The sequence below is a fragment of the Engraulis encrasicolus genome, chromosome 22, assembly GCF_034702125.1.
Source record: "Engraulis encrasicolus isolate BLACKSEA-1 chromosome 22, IST_EnEncr_1.0, whole genome shotgun sequence".
Lineage (NCBI taxonomy): Eukaryota > Metazoa > Chordata > Actinopteri > Clupeiformes > Engraulidae > Engraulis > Engraulis encrasicolus.
The window spans coordinates 26743319-26756423 of NC_085878.1; the positions used below are offsets into that span (position 1 = coordinate 26743319).

The 13105-nt window shown below is 45.6% G+C and overlaps 1 protein-coding gene across 2 annotated transcripts in view; it reads right to left on the reverse strand.

Moving 5' to 3' along the window:
- znf821 (zinc finger protein 821) overlaps positions 1-13105 on the reverse strand; it is a 29567-nt gene that overhangs the window by 6875 nt on the left and 9587 nt on the right. The window contains exons 1-3 of one of the 2 annotated variants that reach the window (XM_063188784.1): positions 9702-9846; positions 2110-2241; positions 694-815 (exon numbers count right to left, since the gene is read on the reverse strand). In XM_063188784.1, the coding sequence (XP_063044854.1) occupies positions 694-815; positions 2110-2241; positions 9702-9741 (294 nt within the window). In that variant the 5' untranslated portion in view covers positions 9742-9846. Of the gene's footprint in view, positions 1-693; positions 816-2109; positions 2242-9701; positions 9847-13105 lie in introns of those variants that run through there. The other variant, XM_063188785.1, reaches the window with a different exon arrangement.

The window sequence follows — 13105 nt, forward strand, 5'->3', positions numbered from 1 at the left end:
CCCGGGCTGTGCAAATCTAGGTCAAGTTTGAAAAGGAGAAAAATCAACAAGGGGCGAACCTTTTTAAAGCAACAGCTACAGTTTGTTCATATTGACTCTTAACCTCAATGTACACTTTCCTGACAAAGTTTTTTAACTACACACCAGCAATGCAGGGATCGCTTCAAACAATTCTGGGTGTTCAAGAGCCAGGAAAGTGGAAATGTATTGGCCTTGTGAACTGAGCAGGTGTTATGGACAACACAATCAAACCTGTTTTCATACAACACTGAGGAAATGTGTATCTATTGTCATTTGGCTATGTCACTTCAATACCCAATACACAGAGGCTTTAATGGTGTTATTACTATATTGTATTCTAGTCAAATATTCTATTAGCATTCATTATACATTAATAGATTTTCCAGGTTGATGTAAGGAGGACAGGCCTAAAACACATCTTGCTTGCATCATGAGAGCTGTACTGTGGATAAGAATCTCTACAGCATTCAAGCACTGACAGTACCAACTACAGTATACTCTCGACTGAAACCTCCCCTTTTTTACCTTGTGGAAAAAATCCTATCAATCCGTCAGTAACAACTCCATCTTGTGACTTACTAAGAGGCAGTGGTTTTTGTTTTTCACTGGATTACTACGATCTCCACCATCCTCTGCACCTGTCCTCACACAAGCAAAACACCCGCTCCTCACCTCTTTGACTCCTCCGTGCTGTGAACAATGGCGGCGGTGCTTGTGTCCGGTCATGCCGTCATCGGCCGAGGTGTTGGAGGACGAGTCCTCGCCGTGGTTGTCCAGGTCGCTGAAACTATCATCTACACAGAACGAGGACAGACTAAAACCAGCACTACAGCCACTCCAGTGGACAAGGCAGTTCAACACAGCAATCCCACCCCACCCAAACCCACTTCGCCACCTGGCCCAGACAGCACTGGCTTGAGAAAGTAAAAAGTCAATCCATACAGTATATTCCTTTTCCGCATTCTGCTTCAGCTGGAATTTAGTTAGCAGCTAACTGAACTTCTAGGGGAAGTTTCTTTACCCATCCAAGGAACTTTGTGTGAGTTCTACGTATGTGTTGCTAGGGAAACTAGATCATAGCTCTAGAATATATCCCTACTGCTCTGCTCCTAAACACAGCAGCTCCACAAATACGTTCGTAGGCCAGGCTGTACTATTTGGGAAATACGGCAATACTTTTATTTTCTGAAGCCAGGTGAGATGTCTGTCCCTGTACCCACCACTCAAACCCCAAAACACAGAGGCGACTATTCCCCGCCTCCATCCATACCCCCACTCAATCAAGGAGAAGAGATTCTCCACCCATACCCCTATTCAATCAAGGAGGTAGGAACATCCACCTGTAAAAAAGGTTTGCCCTCTGACACCTCGGAGGTGACACTAGGGCTTTCAGGCCGACCAGAATGGAGCCTGTGCCGGTGCCCGCACCAGTTACTTTAGGCACTAAAGTGCTTGTCTGCGAACCGCCCGTGTTTATACCGGGCTCTGAACATTTTTTGTGTTACCCGGATGAACCTGCTGACGGCCACACTGTCGTCAAGGTTCGCGGAGAAAAACCTGGCATTTTGTGGTTCGCATCGCAAACCAACTTTCCGGTTCGCGAACGCTAAAATCTGTGTCGTGAACACGACGGCCGGTTCGTGATTAGGTGCGGGAACGGGAACGGGCACTGGCACGGATCTCAGTCGGCCTGAATGCCCTAACAGCGGGAGACTCTGTCAAAGAGAGGGGAACTTGGAGCATTCTCGGTGTCATCTCCGAGGCGTCAGGGGGCAAACCTTTTTTTTATCTTGTCCGCAATTTGCCGGCACAGTAAATTGTACAATGTTAATTCAACATTAGAGAGTCAAATCTAACACTCTTCTCATTGGTCCTGAGTGTTAAACTGGATGCTGTAAGTGTTGAATTAACACTGCAAATTTCACGTTGCAGCTACTCACACCACAAACACAGAGGTGTCTTCTTCACCACACCCACACATGGTCGAAGGGGATGAGAAATTTGGGTTTCCATGGCGTCTCCGGGGGCGACAGAGGTCATGGACCCCCACCCCACCCCTCCCTCTCTCTCCGTGCACGTGAGACTCACCTGTCACGCTGTCTTGCTCTTCGGCTTCCTGGGAGTTGTTACTGTGGCACTCGCTGTCATCTGCAAAGTCGTCTCTCACGTCCATCGCCAAAGTGTGCTCAGAGTCTCCTAGCCCTGGGGTGTGGAACAGCCCTGAGGGAGGGAGAGAGAGAGAGAGAGAGAGAGAGAGAGAGAGAGAGAGAGAGAGGGTAAGATGGGGAAGGGAGAAGGGAGAAGGGAGGAGAGGGGAGGAGGCATAGAGAGAGAGAGAGAGAGAGAGAGAGAGAGAGAGAGAGAGAGAGAGAGAGAGAGAGAGAGAGAGAGAGAGAGAGAGAGAGAGAGAGAGAGAGAGAGAGAGATAGAGATAGAGAGATAGAGAGAGAGAGAGAGAGAGAGAGAGAGAGAGAGGACATGATGACAAGGAGATCTGGCAGGAGTTTCAGAGTGCAAGAAGATGATCGACGACAATGAGAGACGAGAGACAAAGAAACAGAAAAAAAAGAAAGCTAGAGAGAGACCCAAACCGACAAAGCACAGGGCAAGTCCTCTGCAGTTATTCAGATTCGCCTCATGCAAATAATCAACAAAGCCTGGTGTGGTCTCGGAGGGGAAACAACTCAAACCGAGAAAAAGAAAACGCCAAAACCGTGGCTGGGTGTGGTTTTTGCGCTAAGGGCCCCACTGTTATACAAACGCCCGCAAATTAGGCGCTTGGCAAAATCTCCTGAATAGCTTGAATGGTTTTGGTTAAACGCTCTGATTTAGTGTGATTTGTATTGCAGAGCGTAGGGGTGGTACACTGTGGTATATGGTAGTGTAGTGTATATACAGTATGAGCTGCGATGGAGAGAGGAGACAAAAGCTGGTAGGGTAAAGCTCTGCAGCGCTAGCGTACGCATAGAATCCTTATGCTGCAGGATCCACGTGCTAAAAATATGCACAGTGACACATACTGACTGCCCTCACACGCACACACACACACACACACACTCCTATAGACTCAACAAAGCCCCCCCCACCGCACATACACACACTGTAGGTTTGCCAAGCACCCCCCATCTCACACATACACACACAGTTCATACACGCAACATATACAAGTTACACACACACACACAGACAGACACACACACACACATATGCATAAACATGGTGCAGTCCCAGGGGTAAAGCGGCGAGCTGCACTCATGTTTGCTGCTCCATCTGGGAGCCGGTTCTCTTGCACACACACACCACTCACACACACATATACACATTACACACACACATATACACATTACACACACATAGACATACACACACACAGAGCTGTCTCCCGCAGTCACTTCCTTACACCCACACATGCTCGCCTCGCACACATCAGGCCTGCTCTCCTCTCCTCTCTGCACCCTTTCCCTTCTTCCTCCCTCTCCTCTCTGCACTCTTTCTCTTCTTCTCCCTCTCCTCTCTGCACCCTGTCCCTTCTTCCTCCCTCTCCTCTCTGCACTCTCTCCCTTCTTCCTCCCTCTCCTCTCTGCACTCTTCCAATCTTCCTCCCTTCTCCTCTCTCTGTCTCTTTTCTTTCTCTTCGTCTTCCCTCACCTCCTCTCTGTGCCTCTCAGCGTCAGTTCTTTGCTCTCTTGCTAGCTTCTCTGTCCGGGTTTGTGTGTGTGTGTGTGTGTGTGTGTGTGTGTGTGTGTGTGTGTGTGTGTGTGTGTGTGTGTGTGTGTGTGTGTGTGTGTGTGTGTGTGTGTGTGTGTGTGTATGCACGTATGCGCATGTGTGTTTGAGTGCTGTGTGCTGTGTGATGTGTGAGTGTGTGTGTGTGTGTGTGTCTGTCTATGTGCTGTTTACAATACAGTATGTGTGTGTATTTGTGTATATGAATCTGTATGTGTACGTGTATGTGCTTCTGTAGGTATGCGTGTGTGTGTGGTTTTTTTTATCAGGGTGTGTGTAGATATGTATGTGTGTGTGTGCGCGCATGTTTAGTGTGTGTGTTTATCAGGGTGTGTGTAGGTGCAGTGTGTGTGTGTGTGTGTGTGTGTGTGTGTGTGTGTGTGTGTGTGTGTGTGTGTGTGTGCGTGCGTGCGTATTTATCGGTTGTGTGTGTCTGCCTTTTCCAGGCGCTAAACAACCCTCCCTGTGCCGCAACCGTGCTGCTTTGAAGAGCGGTGATGTGAGATGTGGTGCAGGAGCTCTGAGCGCACGGCTGATGCCGAAAAGTGTCAAGCGCGTCTCCCCCATCACTCAAACACATTCAACCCCACCCCCCACCTCCATCCACCCATCCAACACTCCACTCCTCCTCCACCCCCCTCCTCCATCCACCTAACCCTCCACTCCTCCTCTCCACCCCTCCCTTCTTCACTACTCCACTCTTAAACTCCCCTTCCTTTTCTCCATCACTCCACTGCCTCCATCCTCCTACTCCACCCCCCATCTCCACATAACCCTCCACTCCTCCTCTCTCCCCCCCCCCCCTCTTCACTCCACCGCTCCCCCTTTCCTCTGCTCCATCACTCCACTGCCTCCATCCTCCATCCTCCTCCTCCTCTAGCACAGCCTCTCTCCCCTGCATCACTGCACAGCATCTTTCTCCACATCTCGCTGCTCGAACCCAGTACCGTGTCGCACCCACGGTGCAGTGCAGAGAGAGCCAATGTTTACATGGTAGGGGTAGTGGTGGTGGTGACTAGGCCTTGCCCATGCCTGCTGTGCAACATTACTGCAATTCTTAGCCATCCACACCAGGGCACTCATGCAGATCAGAAGGGCCACTATATATTGTACATAAACACAATCACACTCAATCACACACACTCAATCACACACACACAATCACACTCAATCACACACACACACACACACACACACACACACACACACACACACACACACACACACACACACACACACACACACACACTGTATATTTACATACATGGACGCACCACACACAGTACCGCAAAGGGCACTGACCTCATTCTATATGAATGAGAAAAAAAAACTCTCTTTTCTTTTCCCAGAAGACCCCTCTGCTCTGGCCTGGTGGACCCTCAGCTGCTGTGTGCTGTGTGCTGTACTGTGAGGGTTCATCCGGATGCCTCCCTCCCCTGTGCTCACCAACGGCTTGTTTGTGCGTCCCACTTCACTTGCGGACACACACAAACACCTGATGTAATCTAGCGTGATGGGAGGGGCACACCGCTTCTTGACTACAGTCATCTGGCTCGGGCGAAAAAAGGTAATTGCCACCCTTTTAGCCCCAGACAAACCTGAAGCCTCAGGTGGAATAGAGCATTAGGCCGCAGCGAATTCTGTGCGCGATATGACGAGCAGAGAAGGAAGCTTGCTGTTGTATTTTTTTTACTACTTCCAAGTCTCCCAAGGCGCCTATCTCTTCCATAGCCTTCCCCAGTCCGCCTGAACTTGAAGCACTGTGAAACACTGCAAGACAGGCTCTGTGTGCTGTGAACTATGAACCACCACAACAGGGCTAGCTCTACTGCGCCCAGCCAATGATTGATGTGTGTGAGAGGGAGAGAGGGAGAGAGAGAGAGAGCTGCCCATCCCCCCACTGCCAGGATCTGTCTGTACATCTGTCTCACTCCGACTACCCCCTCCTCTCCTCTCCTCTCCTCCACCTCCCCTCTCTTTCTCTCTCTTTCTCCCCCAACCTCTCTCTCTCTGTCTCTCTCTCTCTCTCTCTCTTGCATGTGTGCTCTTTCTCTCCCTCACCCGCTCCCTCGCTCACTCACTCACTCACTGCCACTCTGATGTTATCTGTGAGTCTGTGTGTCTGTAGGCAGGAGGTGACGCAGTGTCTGACTGGATCCAGACAAAGAGACAAACTCATCAGCCAACAGACACAGGGAAAGAGTATGGCAGGAGGGGGGGTGAAGAGGGGGGAGGTGGGGGTTGGTGGGGGAAGAGCAAAACAAAACAGACAAAAGAGAGAATGCCAAAACTCAACTCCAACACTAAGCAATGGGGGTGCTCTTCAATTCAACCAAATGCTGCTAGCCACCCCCCCCCCTTTCCTCCTGAAAAAAAAACACACGACAGACTTTTCAGACAGAAAAAAATCGCGCTCTCACACAGATAGACAGACACACACGCACACACCCCCAAACACAAACACAAGCACACAGGCACAGACAGACCGACTCTACAGGAAATGTTGGGGTGGGGGCAGTGAGAGAGAGAGAGAGAGAGAGAGAGAGAGAGAGAGAGAGAGAGAGAGAGAGAGAGAGAGAGAGAGAGAGAGAGAGAGAGAGAGAGAGAGAGAGAGAGAGAGAGAGAGAGAGAGAGAGAGAGAGAGAGAAAGATGAGGGCCCCATCATTCCGTCCCCATGTGTAAGCACCGGTCTCTTTTCCAGAGCCTGGGAATAGCGAAACGCAGACATCAGATAATCCCAGACGCCTGCCTCGTTTCTCACTCCGCCTAATTGACAGCACGGTATTCCAGTCAAGCTGGAGAGGAACCCCCGCAAATGTCTCGTCTCGTCCCTCCTCCACCACCACCAGCACCACACCTCCTCCTCCTCCTCCACCACCTCCTCCCCCTCTCCTTCTCTTTCTCCTTCTCCTCCTTTCCCACCCTGGCTAAAAAACTCCTATTCCCCACGGACGGTCTCGACTCCCTCAGTTAGAAGTGTCTGAAAATCAGAGCTGGCCCTCTCTGTAGACTGCTTGACACCATACTTAAGAAAACACAACAACACAAGCACCATCACGGAGGGCCACGGACAACACAGCACGGCACAGCACGCAAAAGACGACAATTCATCTACCTACGCCTATAACTACATAACTACTACTCAGGCCCTCAGGCTGGCTAGACATGTGGTGGGTTATCGAAAATCCTGATCCGTGTGTCAGCAAAGATCGTTTTAAAGTGCTGGAAGCACAACGGCTCCAGGCTCTGGCTCTCTCTCCGTCTCCCTAAGAGAATGTTTAGTTCAAACTTGAAACTGAAATTTGTCTGGAAAACTGATTAGCATCTCCCTCTCTGTCGATTCTGTGTGGTCGCTTGAAGAAAAACAAAAAAGAAGAAAAGAAAAAAGGTCTTTTATGAGTGTATGTATGTTGTGACCACGGAGAGCAAACACATCATCACGGACGGAGCACGATACATTTCCATAGGCTCCAGGGACGACCGCAGCGTAACAGTTATACACTGGCAACCCCAGACAGTAAATAGCTAGTGTTTATTATGAGAGTTTGTGTGTGTGTGTGTGTGTGTGTGTGTGTGCGTGTGCGTGTGTATGGGGCTTGTGTGGTATTTGCCAATCATAGCTATAGCCGAAGCAGGCCGCCATAAGTAAGTCTGAATGCTGAAATTAACACAAGCTTAGAGAGCAACTTCCAAGTCGATTCAATAACTCAATTTTCACCCGATCTGTCTGAAAATGCCCATTTAAAAATAAATATGAATTCATTAACAAGACCCGTGGGCAGTGCATAAGAAGAACTTGTATTCATTTTTTCATTTAAGTCCCTAGGCGCACACAAAGTGTATTCTCTCTAATGTAGAGAAGGCGAGTAAAGTTTCGGCTTGAAGATGGGTCATTCGTTGGGGGTGTAAATTCGGGTCATGCAAAAGTCATCTTAAAAACCAACTATGTTTAGAAAAGACGGTTAAACTTAAAAGGCTGTATGACAACTGTGGCAGATTATTGGGAACAATCCCCTTGGGTGGCCTTAGGTGCCCTCCCTCCAAGCCTGCGTCCCAGAGTCTATATGTTAACACCACTAGCCAGGACTCAGACATACACATGAGCAGAGCTCTAAATTGACACCAACCAACCAGCCAAAAGCTGGTGAAATTTAAGTTTGGCTGGTAGAAAAGACCAACTTCCTAGAGACTTTGACCCATTACTGGGTATGTGTTTGGGTAGTGAGAGTAACATCTACTAGCCATTTTGGCTGGTGATGAAAATGTTAATTTAGAGCCCTGTTCATGAGACACTCAGATACTTGTTAGTAATGACCCCAGAGTACAACAGTTACACTGGTCTAACAGTACCGATAAATCAAGACGATGAGCCATAGTTGATGTCTGAGTTTTTCGGTTACCCTTATGGTGGGATGCACAAAACAACAACACTAAGGTCACTGAAGGATGTTAAACAAGATAAAAGATATCACAACATCATCATGATATTGTAACGGTGAGATGCACAGTTTGAGCAGATAGTTCAATGATGATACACACTCGTTGTTGTGACTGTGAGATTGACAATTTGAGTAGATAGTAGATAGATAAGCTTACATTCATTAACCCGAACGAGCATCAGACCTCCACCAGCCACCTAGGGGGATATTAAGACATCACTTCATTGATCTGACAGATTCTGCCATAGAGCTTTCACCAGCTTGGATATAGAGTATGCTCAACACAAGTCCTTGTCAGTCCACAGAGTATTGACCAGTTTATGTGTATGTCATCATATGTGTAATTGAGTGCAAATCTCTGACTCTAAAATAGCCACACACAGCATCTGAAGCATATTACCTACCACAGAGACTTTGACATATACTCATAGACACCATATGTAAAAGGAGACAAAATATCTTAGTCAACCAGCTCTCCAAAGTGTATGGAACACAGGCCCAATAACTGCATAAAGTTGGAGGTCTGGAGACTTTCATCATAGAGCCATAATCAAGAACTTAATTGTTTTTAACACTAGCACCATACTGTATGTTAACCTCCCCAAATGACAGTTAAAAGGTGAAGCCGACATGCTACAGCATGTTTTCATGAGGGCTCAAAGAAAACCTCATCTCGTTACAAGACAAACACACACGCACAGACACACAGACAGAGACACAAACACAGACAGAGAGAGACGCACACACAGACAGCTGTCCATAAATACAAATATTGGGCCAGGCCAGACATGAGTAACTGAGTAATTACATGGTAACAACAACAACTCAATAGAGACTCCTCTGAAAATAAAAAAAAATCTTCAAGAGAAAAGTAGTGATAGGCCTATATTAATAACAGCAAAACTACGTGAAGACACCCGAGTTTAGATGAAAGTAGCGTACACAAGACAACAGTTTCCATTCCCCATTGCGCCAGGTTTGAACACAAGTTATGGAAAGTATTGCCTTAATAACCATTTAATAATGCACTAGTACATTCACCGGTTAATAAGCCACCAATTAGTGTTTTACGAGAACGAAACCATATTTAATTGTGCGTAATCTGTGCGTAAACGCTCTTTTATGTTGTAACATCCCTATGGTTACATTACAGTCCTCATTACTACACATACAGCAACTGGGGGAACGAGAGATGAGAAGTCGACAGACAGATAGATTGTTAATGTGTGACTAGTACTTCGGTCATTGTAATTCTCACTTGCTTATAGGGAGTAGTTGTGTCCGTATGGAACGCTCTACGGCATTTAACACATTAGCCAATTCAGTGCATGTATACAATGAAACATGGTGTAGGTTTAGCAGAGGTTTAACTGAACGTCTTCAGAGACCCCCTTATCAACGAGAAGAGGAGGTCTGTGTGAAAGAAACTACGACCTTCGAACAACTCAGTAGCCTGACTTACACTAGGGATAAGATAAAAATGTAATTGATGTTACAATACCTGAGATACCTACAATTAACTTTGAAGGGGTTTGTCTGTTTCCGTCTGGACATATTATTGCCCACTCCCGGCTGGAAAAAAACCCTCGAGCCTCCTCCTGACTCCGACAAATGTGATTCCTTTGACCAATCCAGCGAAAATGAGTAAAATGACTCCCGTGAAGGAGTCCAACTATTACAAAGTGAAAATGAAAAAGAATAGCCGGTGATCAAAGAGCTCGAGCCAGGCAGCGATGTAACGCGGCGCGCGACGTTGATCTTGGATAGGTTTCATTCAATTTGAAAAAATAAAAGACGGGTAAAATTTTGAAGAAAAAAACATAACGCGGACTACTGGTACACTTCTCCTACAATACGGATGCTCTTAATCAACTCCCATTGTTAACACGAATCCCTGATATTAGATAATAACACTGCTCCGTCCGGGCTGGGATGTTCTTCGCTTTACAGCCCCGGTTGTTCTCCGCGTCTGCGCCGTTGACGCTTTGCCAATGCACTGCAGACATTCACCGCCGACATTCACTTATACATTGCTGGTTTGTTTGCAGGAGGCAGGAGGCACACCGAAACGCATTGTGGGATATATACCATAATGTCGGAGGACTGTATAGGATCCTATAAAAATGACAAGGCCTGTGTATGTAACCGCGCGTACGTCCGAACTTGCTGCGTCTTGATATGATTTTGGAATTGAATGCTTTAGGCTGCTACATTGCGCGCACGTCTTAATAAGAGTTTTCGTTTCTTTACGCCTAACACAAATGGATGTTTACCACACTATTTATTCCCTGGTCTGTTTAGGTCTTGTATTGTTAGGCTCCCACAATTCCTATTTATTTACTTGATAGAAAAAGCTACCCATGAAGCGCATGTTGAAGTGACAGCTACGCCGCGTTTTCCATTTTAGGTATACTCATATAATGTGATGAGTACATTAACCAAACACATATCCGTGCGTCTTATGAATAAAAACTAATAGAATCCACCAAGAAATATCCTCTCTGAGATGCTTATCTGATATTTGGTGCAGGCATGACATGGCACCACTAGATGACGCTGCTTCAAACAGTCGGATCGGCTTTGACCTAGTTTGATGAGAGGAGAGGCAGCAGGTTGATTGTGTGAAGCGCAAACAACACACATGGAATCATAATGGAGCCTATTAGCCTATTACATGAAAATGTTTTGCATGAAAGAGAATGCAACTCAGTCCATAAAGTATTGTTCAACTGATGGTTTAAAAATGTACGTGCCAGAAGCAGGACTTTTTTAAGGGCACTGTATTATAGGGACCTTCACAGTCACTCAGCTATTATTATGTATTAACAAGTATACTACATTGTGGCAGAAACTGTCAATCAACGGCAGAGAAAACATATACCAGAATGTCATGCATGCATTCAAGCGATGTGAGAGATATTTTGATATTTTGGCTATTGGTGGCAGATATGGTCCTGAATGTTTTGTCTTTTTTGATGACACTATCATTGTGGAATTATTTAGGCCTTATTTATAACAACCCTTGGACACATGTTTGCATTCTCTGGTGAAACAACATAGGCCTACAGATTATTAATGGGTCATTTCACGTGATCAGACACTTTGGGACCCGACCGACCTGGATTTCAATCATACTTGGTGTGCCTTTTTAGTAGCAAGGTAGCACCCCAGAACTGCATTGGCTTGAATCTGACATGAATATTAAGGGAGAAACAGACTTGCGAAGGTTTACAAATGAGGGTAGGACACTATACATTCAGCCTTGATTATATCAGTCAGTGTTAGTCACGAAAATATGTCTGTGGTGTTGTTTGAAAGCTCTTTTCTGGCTCTACATATTACACAATCAGCTTGGAATACAACAACCCTCAGAATATGAATTATGATAAATTGAAAAATTAAAAATTGAATATCTAAAACTACTTTTATTTTAAAATGGTTTCTTGTCTAAACATAGCCTGTAAGGTGTTTCGATCTTTATTCATTTTAGAGATAATTGGACATAAAGGTCGAAATTAGTTGTAATGAAGTAGTAATAGAGTAGTGTCAGGGACAGGACTGGACTGGCATAACGGGCATTTTCCCGGTGGGCCCTGCACCCTCGTCGGTCCCTATTCCAGGTACTCAAAAAATACACAGATTCTGCCCATTGTCAATGGACACAGTGGAAGCTAGACCATTTTCAGCATTCAGAGAAGGCAGGGTTGAAAGAATAAGCTCAGTAAAGGAATTTTCTAAATGTTCAAGCATCACAGAGTATAGCTATATATGATGGCAACTAGTGGCTACTAGCATGTGTTGAGGAATGTATGCCGAGCACTGGAGAGGTGAAACTGAACTTCCTGCATCCTCATGGACCATCTCCATCCTTCACATATTCCGATAGACATGCTGTCATGTGATATTACTATGGCATTACCATATTATGACTAAGTGATTTGATGCCATATTTTTTATTAGCTCTAAAATGAATAAAGAACCAAACACCAGCATTTCAGGTGTTGTTCATGACATTGCAGGCTACGTTAAGACTAGTGTTGCACCGATACCATTTTTTCGCCCTGATACGATACCCGATACCGGGCTGTGCAGTATCGGCCGATACCGATACCATACTGATACCAATACCACCATATTTGAAATGTATATATGAAGGGCTGTAGTGCATACTACTTGGATGTAAAATCATTGCATGGCTTTGACAGGCTGCTGCCTACCTTTGTGAAACAGTAAAAAGACTAATACAAAGTGAATCCAATTTAAGTGTCATACAAGCACCTGTAAATGGTATCGGTGCCCTATTTTTTGGTACTCGCCGATACCGATACCACCATTTTAGTACCGATCCATCGATACTGGTATCGGTATCGGTGCAACACTATTTAAGACAAGGAACTGGCCATTTTAAAATATTGATTGACTGATTGATTTATTGATTGATTTCAGATGTAACACAAGAACAAAAAGCAGCCAATTAAATAAATATAAGTACCATCATCATGTGTAACTGAAAAGGAGTGGGATGAGTTTTTTAGATATTCAATTTTTAATTTTTCAATTGATCATAATTCATATTCTGAGGGTTGTTGTATTCCAAGCTGATTGTGTAATTTGTAGAGCCAGAAAAGAGCTTTCAAACAACACCACAGACATATTTTTGTGACTAACACTGACTGATATAATCAAGGCTGAATGTATAGTGTCCTACCCTCACATGTGAACCTTTCCTAGTCTGTTTCTCCCTTAATATTAATGTCAGATTCAAACCATTAAAAAGGCACTACAACTACTAGTACTTGCTACTAAAAAGGCACACCAAGTATGATTGAAATCCATGTCGGTCGGGTCCCAAAGTGTCTGATTTCACGTGAAATTACCCTAATGCACAATTACTGTATTTTATAACTGCATATTTTTG